At 56.7% G+C, this 17,953-nt stretch overlaps 1 protein-coding gene across 7 annotated transcripts in view; it reads left to right on the plus strand.

Moving 5' to 3' along the window:
* Positions 1-17,953, plus strand: part of sntg1 (syntrophin, gamma 1) — a 25,777-nt gene continuing 7,824 nt past the window's right edge. For 3 of the 7 annotated variants that reach the window (XR_008416373.1, XR_008416375.1, XM_053882789.1), the window contains exons 1-13: positions 3-528; positions 7,377-7,552; positions 8,522-8,571; positions 9,548-9,682; positions 10,218-10,274; positions 10,338-10,395; positions 10,460-10,503; positions 10,748-10,789; positions 11,394-11,496; positions 11,837-11,925; positions 11,999-12,129; positions 13,226-13,355; positions 16,812-16,850. Coding sequence is in view for 4 of the 7 variants with exons in the window: in XM_053882789.1 (XP_053738764.1) it covers positions 8,545-8,571; positions 9,548-9,682; positions 10,218-10,274; positions 10,338-10,395; positions 10,460-10,503; positions 10,748-10,789; positions 11,394-11,496; positions 11,837-11,925; positions 11,999-12,129; positions 13,226-13,355; positions 16,812-16,850 (855 nt within the window). In the remaining 3 variants the exon portion in view is untranslated. Of the gene's footprint in view, positions 529-7,376; positions 7,553-8,521; positions 8,572-9,547; positions 9,683-10,217; positions 10,275-10,337; positions 10,396-10,459; positions 10,504-10,747; positions 10,790-11,393; positions 11,497-11,836; positions 11,926-11,998; positions 12,130-13,225; positions 13,356-16,811; positions 16,851-17,953 lie in introns of all 7 variants that reach the window. The other 4 variants (XR_008416374.1, XM_053882791.1, XM_053882792.1 and 1 more) reach the window with 4 other exon arrangements.

The following is a 17,953-nucleotide window of genomic DNA, read 5'->3' on the forward strand; positions in this document are numbered from 1 at the left end:
TTTTAGCTGCAAGCGGCCGAGTGTTGACGAGAGAGAAAGAGAGAGAGAGAGAGAGAGAGACGGTGACCGAGACGGAGAGTGAGGAACCAGAGAGAAAGAGGGAGAGAGGGAGACAGAGAGAGAGAGAGAGAAGAGGACGCTCGACTGTGACGAGCGTCGGTGAGGGAGAACCGAGCGAGCGGATCCACGAGTGGGCAGACGCCTCCTCCTCCCTCCCGCCCCTTCTCCCCGCCACGCCAGGAAGTGGGACCATGTGAGATGTGACCGGACTTCGGCTCTGGACCGAACCGAGTCAGTCGCCTTGGAAGCAGCGGGCCCTCTGATCCGTCGAATGCGTCGCTGGCCGGGAAGCATGGAGCCTCGGGTTCGGAGTGCGGCTCGGCGGCTTCTGGACCGGGAGGCGGGGGGGGCGACGCTGCTACAACGGAGGCTTTGTGGCTCGAGCCGCCGCAGGAACTGAAGTGGGAGCGCGCGCGTGCGCGCGGGTCCGAGCCCCGACACGTCCTCCACCTGTTACCGGAGAAGCAGGTGAGTTTCAGCCGCCGACGCTGCTCCTGCTTGACGTCGCTTTTCCCACGCGTCAGAAGCCGGTTGCTCCGCGTGATGTCACGGCTCGTGATGCAGCCGCAGCTCCGCCGCCATGGCTCGGCTTCATGTCAAGCCGCGGCAGATGCGTCGCGCGTGCTGGAGAGCAGGCTCGGCCCGGAGCTGCTCGCTGCTGTAAAGTGGTTCTGCCCAAACATCCGCTCTGCGTCGCTGCACGGCGTCCGTGATGCGTTCAAGGTCCCCGAAACTTGGTGCGGCGTCCGGCTTCGCGAGGACGGACCGGCTCGAGCTGCGCTTCAATGAAGCTTCACGTGTGTCTCGTCATGTTCAGCGAGGACTCCAGTGCACGTCTCCTGCGTGAGCCTCACGCCTGAAGGCCGCTGGTCAAGATGTGTTCGTCTGTCACGGTGTTGAATGACTCATCGAGGTCTGAAATATCCAGAGCCTGGACCTCTGAGAGTCGCATGGAGAACTGCTCTCCGGGACATTGCCCAACCGGCTGGTCAAAGTCACCAGATCTGAGCAACAGACGTGCTCATGAGCGGTCTGCTCCGAGAGTCACCTGGCTGAGGTGGTTCCTCTTGAGGTTCTGAGCAAGGAGCTCTGTGTGAGGAAACATCTGGCTGAAGGAAGAAGGTCAGAGGGGGTCATCAGTGGAGGAGGTCTCCGTCTGTGAGCCAGTGAGCCGAGGAACAGATGAGCCGACGGTCATGACATGTTCTGGACGTGTTGCTCGTGCTGTGGATCCATCAGCGAGTTTGTTTTTTTTCCAATGACAACGGTTAGAGCTGAAGAGAGCGAGAAGGATTTCTGATGTGTGTCACATGACCTCACCATGTGTGCGTGACTTCACCCTGGCAGAGGTTTATCTGATCCACTGGAGCTCATGTTGACGTTAATGACATGTGTCATGTGACCTTGAAGGAAGCAGTGTGTGGTGGAGTCCAACATCTGAAGCCGGTGCCTGACCTGAAGGTCCACCCTGCGCCGGCTCAGAATAAGGTCCAGACAAGGAAGGGGCTGCTGTGTTTTCCTCCTTCTGGCCGGAGGTGTCTTGGCTGCGACGTGGCGATCCATGTGACCTGGCCCCGGCTCGGCCGCGTGAGCAGCTCTGATGTGATTGGGACCATTCTGTGGTCAAAGGTCAGCAGCAATCTGTGTGAGGAGGTGCTGGAGGTGCTGGCGCTCCTCAGGCAGGCGCTCTCCGACACGTGCACCCCTCCCCCCTGTCCTAAATCGTCCCTCGCCTTCTTGTCACTGTTGACATGACTGAAGCAGAGAGTCCAAAACAGAGTGTGAGAGGAGGCTGCGGCCCCGGTGGGTGTCGCCGTCGGCAGCCGATGATAATGGGAAGCAGACTGTCACCGAGCTCGAAGCCCACCGTCCTTGAGTCCCTGCACTTTATCTCTCCACTTAGGGGATCAATAATCATTTCTTCCTTCAGAGTCGGCGCCCGCTGGAGACCCAGGTGAGATGATGCTCAAATATACATGAGCCGGGGTGCGTTCAGAGGGAGAAACCCTAGCTATCAATGATGCATGTTGTTGGCTGCTGAACACGCTCCCCAGCGCAGGCATCATTTCATTCAAGCTCATTTAACCCCTCATGCGCCAGCCTGCTGGGGGCATCGCTGCTGTGGGAGAATGAGCCTCGTCTCAGTTGTTCTTCTTGAGAAAGGCGCCTTGAAGTGGCGGATCTGAACCTGCACTTTGGATTCTTTTAATCCGGCCGTTGGAGAAGGCAGTGCAGACCCAGCGGCTGAGCTGAAGCTGACTCCCAGGGTTCTGTCGGCTTCCAAGCTGCACGTCAGCTGGAGCTCTCATCTGCTGGGGCTGCAGCTTCTGACCCCCACTGAGAGGAGATGCTCTGGACTGACCGGAGCAGGGTGTCCAGGCCGCTCCTCACCGGCGCCGTGTCTGGAGTCTGGGGTCTGGGTCAGAGGACCTGGAGGTCGCTGCTGCAACCTGGTGTCATGACTTCACGTCCGGCGCCGCGATGGGAGTTCACACCTTTCTAACCAGTGAATGAAACTTCAGCTGAAGGATTCTTCCTGCCACGCAGCACTAAGCAGAGCACCAAATCTGTCAAGCAGCGCTGGCACTTGTTCTCCTTCCTGCTCTGAGGGTTGGGTCATTGCTTTTGCAATAATCGCCCCATTGTTTCCTTTATTTGGAAAAATGTGCCAGGACTCGGACGCGGTTCACGACGCCTTTGTCATCGTGTCTTAGACGTGATGACGAAGGCGTCCTTCATTTGAAGTTTGGATGGCGCCGGGCGCATGTGTCGTCGCCGCTGGGACAGAACAGCTTTTGAACCCACACCACAGGGGGAGCCAGCGAGCAGGACAGGGCTGGTGACCGTACGACGCTGCAGCGACTAGGCTCATGCTAATGTGCTGTTGAAGAAGTCCATGCTAGTGCTAGGCTAACTACTAGCATTGAAGCGTGACGGTGAGGATGCTGGTGGCCTGAGTGGAGGTCACCATCTTCACGTCTTCATGTGCCGAGGGGTGGAGCACGGTGGTTCCTGCACGAGCTGTGCTCATCACACCTGTGGAGGGACCTTTCACCCTGCGTTATTCGCTTGAAAGCTTGAAGATATGGACTCATTAAACGAGACGTGGAGGCCCTTCACGAAGGTGAGCTGAAGCCTGGATGAGCTACAGGCCAGGCGAGCGCCTGCACATCTTCCTTGAAACCCACACAGACCTCACAGCTGCAGTCCGATCGGGCGGCTCCACGTGTGGGACCCGCAGCAGCAGCACAGGAAACAGGAGCCCAGCAAAGACAACATTAGCGGAGCGCGTCTCCCAGACAGCGCCGTGTAACAAGGCAGCCATTAGCCGGTGTTGGTGGAGACGGGTGGCTGATGAAGCGGACGCACACCACAGTCTGGCAGCCGTGAAGACACTGCTCTCATTGATATGCTCCTCATGCCGCCCGCTGATTTAGAGGAGCAGGAATCCACATGCGAGCGCTGATGACTGAGACATCACCCTCGATATCCTCCAACAGCTGGGACAAAGCTCCGGACTGGTCGCATGACACCAGGAACCAGGTCATCAGATGTGATGCTGCTGAGGTGTTTTCCCTCTTGTCCCATTAAACCAGTCAGGGCAGGACAACTGAAGGGCTTGTGATGTTCAGTCAGCTGCAGTGAATGAAGTGGCAGGCAGTGAGCGTGAGACCTGCGCTTCATATTGAATGCTTTACAGTCAACAGCACGACAGGACAGAGGAAGAGCCCCGTCTGAGTCTGACACGGTTGATGGCACGGCCACGCAACATTTCCACGCTCGTGCAGGCTGGATTCATTTCAGCATGAAAATGTCCATCACAGTCAAGGGGTTTTGATATTTTGATCCTCGGTGTGACTCAGAGACGGTCTTTGTTCTGTGACCCGACCGGAGCGCTGCGGCCGATTCTGGGCCCGCTCTGATGAAGGCAGAGTCTGGTTCTGCTGCCTGGCCCCCAGCAGGTCTGGCAGTTATGCTGTGGTCATGAGCCGCTCAGGCTGAGGTTGATGTGTGGGCGGAGCCACAGCTAGCCTGCAGCTGTGCTCCTGAAGACCCAGGGGATCCAGCAGCTCTGGTGTCGTGCAGATTGTTCAGATGGTTCAGGTGGTTCAGATTGAACCACCTGAACCGGTGGTTCCAATGTTTCAGATGGTTGCTGCTGTTGCTTCCACGCTGTCAGGACGGTGACGTTGTGGCTCCTGTCGCAGCATGTCATCAGGCTCCTCCCGAACCTCTCCTGCCCATCACCATGGCAACAGGAGGCACCTCTCACCGTCCTCGCTCTGGTCTGCGCCACCCTCACACACCTCTGTGAAGCTCATGAGCAACTCTCCTGACACGGAGCTGCCCTCCTCTCTTGTCTTCAGGCAAGGGGTGTGACAGAGGTCATCAGATCAGGCCCCAGGTGTGTGGTGAAGACCCCCGTCCCTGCTGACATTAGTGCTGGACTCGATGCTCTCCACGCCACGAGGCACATCTTCTGAGCGTCAGCAGCTCCGTCCAGTGTGTGAAGTGTTTCTCACGCACTCACTCACTCCTGTGGGGACCAGTGAACAGCTGAGCATGTGCTGTTCTTGTCTTCCCTCCTGGAAGAGAAGAGCGAGGTGGGTGTCAAGCTTGGCTCCTCGAGCAGAGCAGAACGTTGAGGTCAGCAGGACACAAATCCTCCTCCGTCTGGGAGCAGAATTCCTCAACAGCAGTGACTCACTTCCCGAACATTGAATCCTAGTTTCCCTGCAGATGATGCGGTGGCTGGTGCTGCGCTGCTTGTATCTATAAATGGTTTGCCGTGGCTGTTATTAAAGCCATCCTTCGGCCTCAGATTCATTTTCTCCGTGGCCTTGAGCCTTATCTATATTTCATGTTGCAGCGCGCGGTGTGCTTCCACGTCTGACTGCAGCTGCTGCCTGCGTCTTCAGCTGCGACTCCAATCATTAGGAGAAATGACTAAGCAGTTTAGAGGCGGAGCGTTCATTTGAGTCGCCGCCTGTTGGAGAACGTCCCATCCCTCGAACCAGCGGCGGGATTCTGCCGTCGTCTCACGTGTTGGGATCCAGTTAGGAGTCAGTGGGAGGAGGGCAGCTCATGTGGCGTCACCGTCAGGAAGGTCAGCTGACCCTCGCTCAGCTACTGCTCTGCCACGCGCTCCTCCTCAGGTACTGACCTCCAGGCTCGCGCTCCGGCCGTCCTGACTGGTGGATTCATGAAGTGAGAATGGAAGCACGAGGCTGTAGACATCTTCAGGAAATCTGCGAGAATGTCTGGCGTGTTGTCAGGTGACGGGATAATGATGCTGCAGTCTCCGTCTCCGCTCCTCAGAGTTCAGGTGTTCTGTCAGGGAGACCGACTGCACCGCTCTGACTGAGGTCCGAGTCTGGGGAACCAGTGTCGCCCAGTGAGGAACATCTGCACATTTCCTGTTTTTCCCTGGAAACACTGGCTCCAGCTTCAGATTCACTTTGCCATGTTTGGCTCAACTTTTATCTCTGTTTCTTTCAACAAACGGCAGTGAAACCAGCAACTGCACCTTCAGTTGTGCTAAAGTTGTAGAGTTGTGGATGAGAAATGGCCTCAATGATCTGGCTCCAGTGCTGCAGGCTGTTGACCTGCTGCTGGTCCCTGAGAGAAACGCTGAAACAAACTTAGCTGAGTGAGTTTCAGAATGTAGGAGCACTTTGTGTTGGTGTCACTGTAGCCCGTCCTGGTGTCCTGGCGTCCTGGTGTCCTGGTGTCCAGACGTCCTGGTGTCCAGACGTCCTGGTGTCCAGACGTCCTGGTGTCCAGACGTCCTGGTGTCCAGACGTCCCGGTGTCCCGGCGTCCTGGTGTCCAGACGTCCTGGTGTCCCGGCGTCCTGGTGTCCCGGCGTCCTGGTGTCCCAGCGTCCTGGTGTCCAGACGTCCTGGTGTCCCAGCGTCCTGGTGTCCAGACGTCCTGGTGTTTCATCTCAGACCTCTGAACTGAGTCCACACGCCGCCTGCTTGTCTGTGATTCTACACGCTGAATATTTCATAACTGCAATGATACAAACTGATGAGATCACAGCGCAGGCACTTTAGTCAGGAGTGGAGCTGGGTCATCATCCACACCGACACAGACTTGCGCAGCGTACGCTGAAGAGCGTCTCGGCAGGTGTGCCTGTGTCAGAGAAGGGAGAAACTGAACTCACGGCTCAGTTAAGAAATCCTTGGCTAAGGAGGTGGATGCCGTTGCCATGGCAACAGCGCTAACATCCGGGCCAGAAATGGTGGCCTGCTGAATGTGATGCCACTTGGACTGGGTCTTCAAGCAGCAGTGATTTAGGTTCCTCTGGGAGGGTTGAATGCTGCTGCAGCGTGAAGAACGGCGGCCGGTTTCATGCTGTGTTCACCCCCGAGCTCCACATGAGTGATGCAGTGAGAGGGTGGCCATGATGGACCATCAGACTTCAGCCTGTGAGGGGAACACCTTCAGGGTTTGGTGACGGCTGAGGGGCGGGGCCAAGTGAGAGCGGCAAGCTTCAGCATACGGCGCTGTAGTAGGTCAGAGCGTGAGGGCCCTGGTCAGAGCGTGAGGGCCATGGCCAGAGGGTGAGGGCCCTGGCCAGAGGGTGAGGGCCCTGGCCAGAGGGTGAGGGCCCTGGCCAGAGGGTGAGGGCCCTGGCCAGAGGGTGAGGGCCCTGGTCAGAGGGTGAGGGCCCTGGTGAGGGCCCTGGTCAGGGCGTGAGACCTTCCTCTGTTCTCCTGGTTCAGAACTCTATTCAGAACGTATCTTTAAGCGGCGCCACCCGTCTGTCAGAGCCGGTGAGGGGCCCTGGCACAGGTCCTGCTCCATGACCTCCTGGGTCCAGATGGGACTGTCTCACTCGCCGACATTTGCAAGTTATATTCCGGCTCATCTGGCTGTATAATTAGAGCTCCATGGTTTATGCATGGAATGAAGCTTGAGATGAGAAGTTGAGGTGCCTTACTGCAGTCACTGAAACTGGAACTGGAAGTTGGGTTGGTTATCTTTTGGAAGTCAGACGAACAAAGCCACAAATGTGCGCAGTTTTAACCGTCAGAGCACATGATGAAACTGACTGTAGAAATGAACGTATGTCAACACAACTGTGGGAGATGGACCGCCACAGTTTCCTCGAAACAAAGTTCAGGTCAAAAGAAGAGTTAGGCACGTTAACTCCCCTGACTCCAATGAGCAAGGCAGAGAACAGGAAGCCCACAGCCAAAACTTAAGAGCAGACAGGAAGGATCTAGAGTCAAGGCCACGTCCTCCGCGTCCCGGGTTCTCTGCGGCGTCTGTGATGCTCACGCTGAGTCTGGTTTCTGTTGGTTTCAGCTCTTTCCTCTGCTCACCTGGACGTGGATCAGGATGAAGCTCTAGCAGCTGCCTCTGCTCTGGGAGGAACCCAGCTTCCCGTCCGCCTGGAGAGTGACACTCCCCCTGCGCTGCTGACCCCAAGTCGGGGATCCTCTCCTGCTCCATGGCTGGTTCTCGGGGGCCTTTCTACTGAAGTAAGTCTCAGCTGCAGGCTCTTCCTTCTGAGCGTGTGTTGTGAGAGTCAAGTCTGCTGTGTGGAAATGAGGCTGGCGAGCGAGTCCTGTGTCTGCTCACTGTCTCAGCTGGCTGTGGGACGCGCCGTTAATTGGTGAAGCTATTTTTAGCCCTTTGCTCGACCAGCGACGCCATTGTTCCTGAAGCTGGCGCCGCTTCTCAGATCCACCGGCTCCTGCAGCAGAACAAACATGGCCTCTGCTTCAGAGAAAAACTGTGAACTCCAGTGAGAGAGAAGCAAAACAACCAGTGTTTCTGGGGCTTAGCTTAGCTTAGCTTGCTAGCGAGCTAGTGCTGTGAGAGAGGCAGAAATGAGAGTGGAATGGAAGCAGAGCACCGTCTCTGGAAACACGAGCGCAGCACTTCACCAAGTCCACGCTCAGCTGAGTTGGAGCTAGCTACACACAGAAAGCTGCTGTGGGCCCCGGACACAGGGTCAGTGATTTTCACACTTGTCTGTCAGTGCTGGATTTGAGGCACGCTCACACACACACCTACTTGAGAGCTCTTAGTCACCAGTGCTGGCGTGTTTCCTGTCTCCAACCTGAGGACCAGCACGGTGCTCCAGACCTGCCAGCCAGCGGCTGTATCCATCAGAAGCTTCAGCTCCTGACACTTGTGCTGCTGGAGGAGACGTGGATGACTCAGCATTATGATGGCGCTAGTGGCATTTCACCGTCAGCTGAGCCAAAAACTGGAGAAATAAGCCATGAGTGATGTGCGCCTGTCACATCACTCATGGTCACATGATCGCTGTGGGATTAGACAGGTAAAGGTGGCATTTACTGCAGAGCCAGGCAGCACGGGTGATGGAGTCAAGGGTGTCACCTTCGTGTGAGCGCCAGCGCCTCCGTCGTCTCTGTCAGAAGCATGTTTTCACTGCAGTCACAGGGTTCCCGTCTAACTGCTGGCCCCCTCTTCTCTTGCAGCATCCCTCCCTGCGTAGTGGCACATGGATTTCAAGACTTCAAATGAAGAGGTTGGTTGAGCTGGAGTGTGACGCCTGAGCTGTGACAGATTCTCGTCTCACACGAGCCTGAATAACCACTGAGGAGGTGGGCCGGGATCAAGGCGCAGGTCAGGCCCGGCTGAGGACCCGGGTTCCTCCGGAGCACGGGCACCTCTGACGCCGCCGCTCTCTGCTCTGCTGCGGCCCAGTCCTCGCACTCAGAGTTCAGAACGGCCTCCGCCGGGCCTGGCACCTGCATCCATCTGCCAGGTGCCTCCTTTTCTCCACAGCCTTTCTTGTCAAGGACAGGTCGACCCACTGGTCTGGCAGGATCCACGTCTGTGCGGCTCAGCGGCTTCTGGGTGGATGACAGCAAGATTGTAGTGGTGGCAGCAGGGCAGCGGGTCGCCGAGCTGGACTGCACTGGTCTACCTTTCCCTGTGGGGACACAAAGACCGTATGCCTCTGTGGGGACCTTTTGGCCCAAGCCCACGAATCCAAGCCTCAACTTGAGGATGAAGACGCTTGGTTGAGTCCTGGCTAAGGCCCGGGGAGGGTGACGAGCGGTCCTCACAGAGGCCAAGTGTGTGCGTGTGTCTGGTGCTGCGAGCTGACGCTGGCTTGGTCACTGTGATGCTCCATAGCTTCCTTCACATGGAGAGCAGCATGAAGGTCCCGCTGGTATCAACAGAGGAGTGATAGACAGATGCTTATCGCCATGACTGTCCCAGCTCGGTTCTCCTGCTGGACCTGAGAGGACCCGCTGCAGTCGGCTCGTCCTCCTCCAAAGGGTTACAGTGTCTAATGCTGAATTACGGTTGGAACTGTTTGAACACAGTTCCAGGAACAGAGTAGTGAGAGGCGTGTCACCAACCTGCTGCTGTGTCCTGGCTGCCCATGTGATTAAGACCTGATGAAGATGATGATGATGACGACGCTGGTGACACCGCGCGTCCAATGACAAAGCAACAGTGAATGAGAGGTGTTTCCCTCTGACTGTTCGCAGACGAAGACCGGGATTTACTTGCTGCAGGAAGGTAAGGAGGAGCCCTTCAACATTCGACTGCACTTGGCCAAAGACCTTCTGACCATCCAGGAGCAGGACGTCATCTGTGTGTCGGGAGAGCCCTTCTACTCCAGCGTAAGTGACGTCACACTCTCCCACTGCTGCTGTGGTCTGGTCCTGGAGCAGCTCCTGACCACCGAGTCCAGGTCATTATGAAGCCGCCAGAGGAAGAGAGGTGGGAGCCAGGCCTCGCTGCTGGTGTGGTTAGCATAAGCCTCCAGTGGATCTGAGGAGGGAGAGAAGAGAAGTTTAGGGTGAAGAGCAGAGGAGATGATGCAGGAGCTCAGATGCTCAGGTTGATCCAGGACACGTTCTGAGAAGACAGCAGCAGGTTGGGCTCTGTGGTGATGATGCAGGTCAGTCAGGTGTGGCTCCTTCACTTGATCTGAATCCTCAGGTCTGTGGACAGGAAGTGCTGCGTGCTCTGCCACAGGCGCACACACACACACGCCTGGATCTGGGCTGCATGTTCTCTCACACTCTGCACTGAGTGGAGCAGGGACCTGACGGTGACGGGGTTAGGAGACCAGCACCAACACACACTCACACACACAGTGGAGGCCTCCTGCTTCCTCACACTTGTCCCACACCGTGTCCCACTCTCCTGCAGGAGCGGACGGTCACCATCCGGAGGCAGACCATCGGCGGCTTTGGCCTCAGCATCAAGGTAGTGAGCCCCCACCCCTCACTTCCCTGAGTTCCACTGAGGTGTGTCTCCTCTGTGGCGCAGGGCGGAGCTGAACACAAGATCCCTGTGGTGATATCCAAAATATCTAAGGAACAGAAAGGTATGTTCTCTGCGGCCGAGCACTCTGCTCCATGCGCGGCCCTGACTGTCCTCTCTGCTCGCAGCTGAACTCTCGGGCCTGCTCTTCATCGGAGACGGAATCCTTCAGGTGATCCATAATTCTGATTTGACATGAATAATGGTGGGGGCCTGTCATCAAGTGTCACGGCCCAGGTTCTGACATTTGCTCACAAAAGAGCACTGACGATGCCAGGCGACGGACGCGTCTCCATTCGTGGAGTCGTCCGTGCGGTTTCCCTGCAAATGTCAGCGGCTTGTGGTCGCCATCATCATGGCGGTTCTGAGCGCACGGCGCCGCCCCTATCTGAAGGAGAGTCTCTTCCTCTTCCCAGATCAACGGCATAAACGTGAGGAGCTACCGCCACGAGGAAGTGGTAAGAAGATGCCTCACTCCATCATCAACCCTGTCAGGCCACCCCCGTGCTGAAGAGAGAGGCCCAGAGTCTTGTTCCAAACGAGTCGCCTCAGAAACACTGCCTGCTGGGTTGGGTTGGGTTGGGTTGTGTTGTGCTGTGCGGGGCTCGCTCCGACCTCTGGCTCGACCTTGGCTGAAGGATGCTCTGAGGCACCTGTGTCGAGTCCTCAAAGAGCATCCCTCGCACGAGTCTGAACTCTAAACCAGGAAAATGTCATGAGGCTTGTAACTGTACTTCAGAAACTGGACTCACTACTGGGACGTCTCCCAGCGGGACTGCAGTAGAAGAGCAGGGGAAACGGTGTCTGGAGTTTGGATGGTTCGAGCAGCTGTTCTGACTCGGCTGTGAGTCAGAACAGCTGACTCACAGCTACCGATCACGGCCTTCATGTGGTGAGCATGCTAGCTGGTGTTAGCGCAGTGGAGCACTTCAGAGCCAGTAGACCTCCCTCTGGGGTCAGCTCCACGCTCGAGTCCAGGGAGCCGAGCTGCGCAGAAGCAGTGTTCGTGGTGTGCTCTCCGTACTGACGTCAGGAAACCTTCACCAGGCCTCTCCTCTCCAGGTCCAGGTGTTGAGGAACGCTGGCGAGGAGGTGACTCTGACCGTGTCCTTCCTGAAGAAGACTCCCGCCTTTCTGAAGCTGCCGCTGTGCGAGGACTGCACATGTAAGCTGCCCGGGCCGGGCGGGGGGGGGGGGAGATCTTCTCCCCGCTGGACCTTGCTGTTGAAGGGAGACGATGAAGCGTCAGTTAACAATGAGGGGAGGTCTGACATGGCACGCGTGGCCCCCCAGTCAGAGCCCAGCCTCCTCCTCCGCAAGTGGTGGAGATCAGAAGTGTGAGGAGATAACATCCTGGCTGCGGTGTGGAAGCTCCGATGTGGGCCAGGTGGACTGGAGCTGCAGCAACAGCACACACTGGCTCGCCGTGATTCATGGAGACGCTGAAAATGGACGGCGGCGTTCGTGGGAGATCGATGGCTTGACTTTTCCCTGTGTGGCTGCAGGTGTTCCCAGCGACCAGAGCAGCGGCACCTCCTCGCCCCTGTGTGACAGCGGCCTGCACCTCAACTATCATCCCAACAACACGGTACTGGTGGGGCCTCCGACCTGCTGCTGCTGCTGCTGGTGTGGGAGGCTACTCTGAGCTGTGCGTCCATGCTCCGCAGGACACGCTGTCCTGCTCGTCCTGGCCCACCTCCCCGGGCCTGCGCTGGGAGAAGAGATGGGTGGACCTGCGGCTCATTCCGCTGCTGCACTCGCGCATGTCGCAGCACCTGCCGGGCTCTGACCTGTGCAGGTGAGTCACGCTCTCTCCTGCTGCCTCTGCTAGCTCAGTGTGTTGTTCCTGCTGGAGATCAGGAGCCCTGATGGTCAGTTGTCCCAGCCACCCGGGGCAGGGGCGCCCGGCCTGTTGGAGGGTCGGTCCTCAGAGGATCAGGTTTTGGGTGCACTTTAGATCATCATGAACCTTCCTCAGAATCAGTGGCCTCGGGGCCCATTCAATAGACCTGATTCATGACTCTTGATTTCATTTGTGACCAACAACCTTCTTTTATCTACTCACACGAAAACAAAGCAAAACCTTGTGAAGTGACATGAAACCACGTGATCAGCGCAAAGATATTTATTTGTCATGGAAAAGTCCAACCAGCAGCAGAAGCAGCTGCAAGTCATGTTCATCAGAAAAAAAATACACTTGATGCAAGCTGTTGAGAAAATTGGAAAAACTGAATACAATTCTGAATAAAATAAATAGAAAAAAACATGCCTAAATATCATAAAAGGAAAATTATTTATTTTATTTAAACTCCAAAGAAGATATAAGTGTAAATGAAAGTATCGCCGTGAAATATTCAAATTAATTTGGCTTTCATGAACAGTCTGTACTGTAGGGGGCGCCATCACTTCCTTCTTCATTGTTTCTTTCCAAGAACTCCTCCATAGTTGGTGACTCTCACAGATGTGCAGCGGTCAGGTCAGTTCACTGACTCACTGCTGCCACCATACGTGTGTAACAAAAAAACTTCTAGCGGCCCTCTAGGGGGCGCTTGCGGCCCCACCATGGGCCCCGACCCTCTGGTGAAGACTCACTGCTTCAGGTGACCCTTGGTCTCGTTCTGAGCCAACTAAGAAAGCGTGTGTTGTCCAGGCTCAGTGGTGGGGCTCCTCAGACGTCACGGTAGCGTGAAGGTGTTAGCTGCACTCTTACCTCCTCACTCGCTAAAATAGGCATGAAAAATCATCATAATATAACTGCACTCAAAGACGACTCTGCTCTGCCGAGGCCCAAAGTTCACCGGAAATGAAGCTCCCATCAAGTCTGGTATTTGGAAGCGGGCCACTTCTCTGCTGGAAGAAGGGCGTGGTTTCTAGCCCTGTGTTTGTTCTTGCAGGAAGGACGCCTTCCAGGTCATCGCTGTGGACGGCGTGTGCAGCGGGGTCATCCAGTTCCCCTCCACCGAGGACTGCGCGGACTGGCTGCAGGCCATCGCCGCCAGCATCTCCACTCTCACCAAGCACAATGTGAGTCAGCCAAAAAACCCTCTATCGAGTATCGGCGCCACTCTCTCTCTCTCTCTCTCTCATGGAGAAGATAGTTAGAAGACAGGCCCAGGTCAGACTCTGCTCACGAGGGTCGCCTGCACGACGCCGCCAGCGCAGGCTTCATTGTTCATTCCAGAGCAACACTGGCAAGTGCTCGGCGCGTGGACGCCTGAGCTGCTTGCGTCAGAAACAAACCAGCGGAGAGCAGGGTTTTCTCCTGCTTTCATCAGGCCTGCGGGCCGTGGTGCCGGCCAAGCTTTAGCCTCATTACAGCAGCGAGGAGCTGTTGACCTCTACAGGTGCGTGGTCGAGACGCGCCTGTGTTCTGGTCAGACGCCGGCCAACCGATGGTGGACTGTCCTTGCTCTCTCCTGAGGTCAGCGCCGTCCTCTGTGGACAGGCCCCCTTGTTGTGGGACTTGCAGCACACAGAGTAACTAGAGCGGCGGCGCTGAGCTCGGCGCTGCGCCACTGCTGCTGCTACTGCCATAGAAATGTGACGCGCTGGCCGCAGGAAAAAAACGGCGGTCGCCGCTGAATCCCAGACTTAACTGGACACGTGCCAGTGAGGGGAGATGAGGGTGGCGAGGGAAAGAGTGGAGAGAGTGGAAACCCTCCAGTCGGCGGATGCATTATTCATTGGTCCACAGAGCTGAAGTGAGCAAAATAAAGACACAGGAAGCAACGCAGGAAGGTGCTGGTGATGTCGTAGCTCAGCAGGAAGCAGCGCAGCGAGTGAGTGACTTGTCATGAGAACTGTGGGGGCGGGGGATAACGGCGCTCAAGTTAATTGAAGTGGACGAAGTGAAGGGACAGCGATGACTCACGGGCGGAACAGAGCGTGTGTGGCACCTCTGCTGTGAGTTTTCATCATGAATGCACAGTCCAAACTGCAGCAGTCGGCGCTCGCTCTCTGTGCTGCCGTGCATGGCTTTGGCTTCACCCTTCTCTGCACCTGGTGATGACACATGGTGAGAGAGAGCTGTGCTCTCACCAGGGCTCCCAGCTCCAGCAGCTGGAGGTCACACACGCTGGGGATGAAGCTTCATGAAGCCTGTGGAGAGGCTTCACGACCACAGTTGCGCCCCCTCGAGGGCTCTTCATCATGGTGAGGAGGTGCTGGACGTGATGTGAGCTGGAGTCTTCGCCTCGTTGGCTCTGAGGCGAGGCAGCGACCTGAACTGAGACGGGAGTGGAGTCACTCCTGAGACGCGGCCTCCTTTCCTGCGGCTCCTCAGAAGCCGTCAGACGTGGAATATGGAGCGAGTGTGTGGTTTCCCTGCTGGGTGAAGCGTTTCAGCCCTGGGAACAGTCCCAGCCTCCGACACCGTCCAGCAGAGAGTTAGCCGCCGCTCTCCTGCGAGCTAATGCAAACCCCTGGCCAGCACCAAGCCTGTCTCTTTAGGGGATTGATTTTCTCTCTCCAGACTGGTCGTAAAGTTCCGGTGACAAAGCAGCTCCTTGCCTTTATGACACCATTGTGGAATAAGTTTAGCGGTGCGTTTTAAGTCCTGGTTTAATGGAGGAGCGCTTCATTATTCTGAGGAGGCGGTGCTCCAGCGGCTCCCCTGAGACACCAGCGCAGACCTGCAGCCAGGGACTTGCTCCTCACTGTCAGAGTGACAGGTGTGAGGTACGTCCAGCTGGAGAGGAGCAGGGCGGAGCCTGGGTCTGAAGCACCACTCAAGTCTCAGAGGAACAGCAGGTGATCAGATCAGGCCCTTGAAGCGTATGAGCAAGGTCATCGGTGAGGAGCCTGGAGGGCTCTTCTCTCTGGCTGGGGCACCTGCGTCCAGCCTCAGGTGCTGGGCGCAGCTGGTCCTGGGGACGTGTCTGGAGAGTGTGTTTGCTCAGGACAGGCGAGGGGACGCCTCTGCTCGCACTGAGCTGAGGTCACAGGTTGGTGGTCGGGTGGAGACTCGCCGGAGCTCCAGCTCAGACCGCTGTGTGGAAGTCAGGCTCTGATTCACAGGATGTTCAGGTCCTCTCAGACGGACCTTCGCGGGTGTGGAACCCAGGTTCTCCACTTCAGAGGCTTCATCATTCCTGCACTTGGCGTGCATGTGAGGAATTAGCATTCAGAGAAGCGGCCCATTAATCCCCAGCCGGGGAGAAGGAGGAGGAGCAGGTGTTTTTGTTAGCTGTGTCACGCGTGGCGGGAGTATCGGAGGATGAATACAGAAAAGCTGTTTGATGTGTGTCAGGAGCCGCGTGGCTCTGCATGGAGGCACGATGATGGAGGAACAATAGAGAAGCTGCCGGCTTCACTTCCACGTGGAAGCAAATCTGCAGCGTCTGTGTGTTGAAGTGCCTCTAAACCAGTCAGGTTTGTGCGGCTGCTATGGGAGTGTTTCAGAGGGAGCGTTTGTCTGGCAGCTCAGGATCCAACTCAGCCTGAGCATTAAAGGCTTCCACCGTCGGAGAGTTGCACTTGGAATGGGACCAGGTCTCACCTTTTGAAGAAGGAGGCAGCCGAGCGTTTGGAGCCTTTTAAGCCCCGTCACAGTCACCGGCGTCGACATGCAACTCATCTCCCATCACTCATCTTGGCTGCGTCTGGCTGTTCAGGGCAGGGTGCGAGCTGCAGGCGGCGGGACGAACCCACACACAATTGTTTCAAACCTTTGCAAAAGTGCGATGGCCCCTTCAGAATCTAGCCAGTACCACCGGGCTCCTCAAGGGGGCAGTGTGGAGCAGACAAACCCTCAAAGGGCAGCCGCGCTGCTGCAGCATAACAAAGATGGCAGCTGCACAGAAGCTCTCAGTCCAAGACGGCTCAGGTAGACGAGAGGGACGGGACTGATCGAAGGGAGGGAGACTGGAGACACCACCGGAAACACCAGAGAGAAAACATAGTCGGGAGGGCAGGGCTCGGCTGGAGAACTGGAGAGGACCCGAGCGTTGCCACTGTCCACGTTTGTCCCCAGCAGCCAGTCCAGTTTCCTGCGGCGAACAGACTCCTCCCTCTCTCTCTCTCTCTCCCTCTCTATCTCCCTCTCTTTGTTCTCCCTCTCTCTCTCTCGCTCCCCCTCTGCTCTCTCTCTCTCTCTCCCTCTCTCTCTCTTTCTCTCTCTCTATCCCCCCCCCCCCCCCCCCCCCCCCCGCTCTCTCTCTGTTCTCTCTGTCCCTCCCTCTCTCTCTGTCTCGCTCTTTCTTTCAGATGTTTTGTTATGCTGGATACCAAAACATGGTCTTTGTTTGCTCAAGCCTGTCCTGAGCAACATTTCTCAGATCCGTGCGGCGGCGTGTTGGTTTGGCGCTTCCTCGGGACTGTGAGTGGGGTGGGGTCTCAAGTGAAGCCGGACTGCTCATCCTTGTGTGCGTCTTGTGTTCATCTGCATCTAAAAAGCCACGTCACGCCTCCTCCAAGTCTGACTGACGACTCTTTGTTTTGGGAGCCAGTGGAGATTAATGACGTCCTCTTTGAATTTCACAGGTGAAGAAGATCAACAGGAATTTCCCAGTGAACCAGCAGGTAATTTTCTTTTGTGTGTGTTTTCCCTCTCCTTCATCCATCATCCCGCCCACTGATCACGAGCCTGGCCGCTGCCCGCTGACATGGAAGTCTGTGGAGCTGCGGCCTCACTGCAGCACACTCATGCGGTCGCGGGGGAGGGGGGGTCACATGACCGACCGAGCCTGGCTGGTGAGGGTGACAGCCCTGAGGTCAGAGGTCAGCAGCGCAGATGAGTCACAGGTGAGCTGGTCGCGTGACTTTGGTGGCGTCAGTGTTTCACTGAGGTGGCTTCCATCTGAGAGGTTAGTTACTCTTCTGATCCTGGACCTTAAAAGACCCAGTTTATAAGCTGGTGTCCTAACGTGCGGAGTGTCAGTCAGCCAGTAAAGAGCTGGCCGTCGAATGCAGCACAGGCCCAGCGTGTGCATCACTGAAGTCCTTCCGTGCCCTCTGATTTGGTCCCAGGCCTGCTGTAAAGTGCAGGAATTCAGCTTTCACTTCCATCCAGAAGTCAAACGGCTTGTTCGGACGTCCAGCAGGAGACGGCGAGCGGCAGGGCGTCCACTGATCTCTCTGGCTCAGGATCCCAGCAGAGTCTCACTTTCATTTGCTGTTTGCTCTTCAGCAGAACCCACAGGGACTTGCTCTTCACCTCTCAGAGACGGACGCGTCTCCAGTTCTCTCCTCACTTGTTGATGTCTCCGACAGAGCTCGAGCTAAAGGCGTTCAGAAACGGCTCGACTCAGCTGGAGGCTGAAGGAGGGAGCGGAGCCTCAGATCATGGAAGCTCTGTCCACCTTGGAAGAGAGCAAGACATCATTTACCTTTGGTTTCCTGAGGTGCAGCGTGGGACTGCTCAGGGCTGATAAGCTGGGAGTGATGAGAGGAGACAGCTGGAGACGCATCAGCACGTCGCTCGCAATGACAACATTCCCTCGTCAGAGCGTCTGGAAATCAAAGGCCGCTCAAGATGAATCCAGTCTGATGAGACACGACTCCCGGCAGCTCATGGCACGGCCCATGGTGGAGGCGCTCCTTGGCTCGGCACAGGTGCCGCAGCTCTCGAAGAAGCTGCCGGTGGCTTCTCACTGGCTGCTGATGCTAGCCTCTGCTCTGTGGGC

This window comes from Synchiropus splendidus, chromosome 13 (assembly GCF_027744825.2).
Source record: "Synchiropus splendidus isolate RoL2022-P1 chromosome 13, RoL_Sspl_1.0, whole genome shotgun sequence".
Lineage (NCBI taxonomy): Eukaryota > Metazoa > Chordata > Actinopteri > Syngnathiformes > Callionymidae > Synchiropus > Synchiropus splendidus.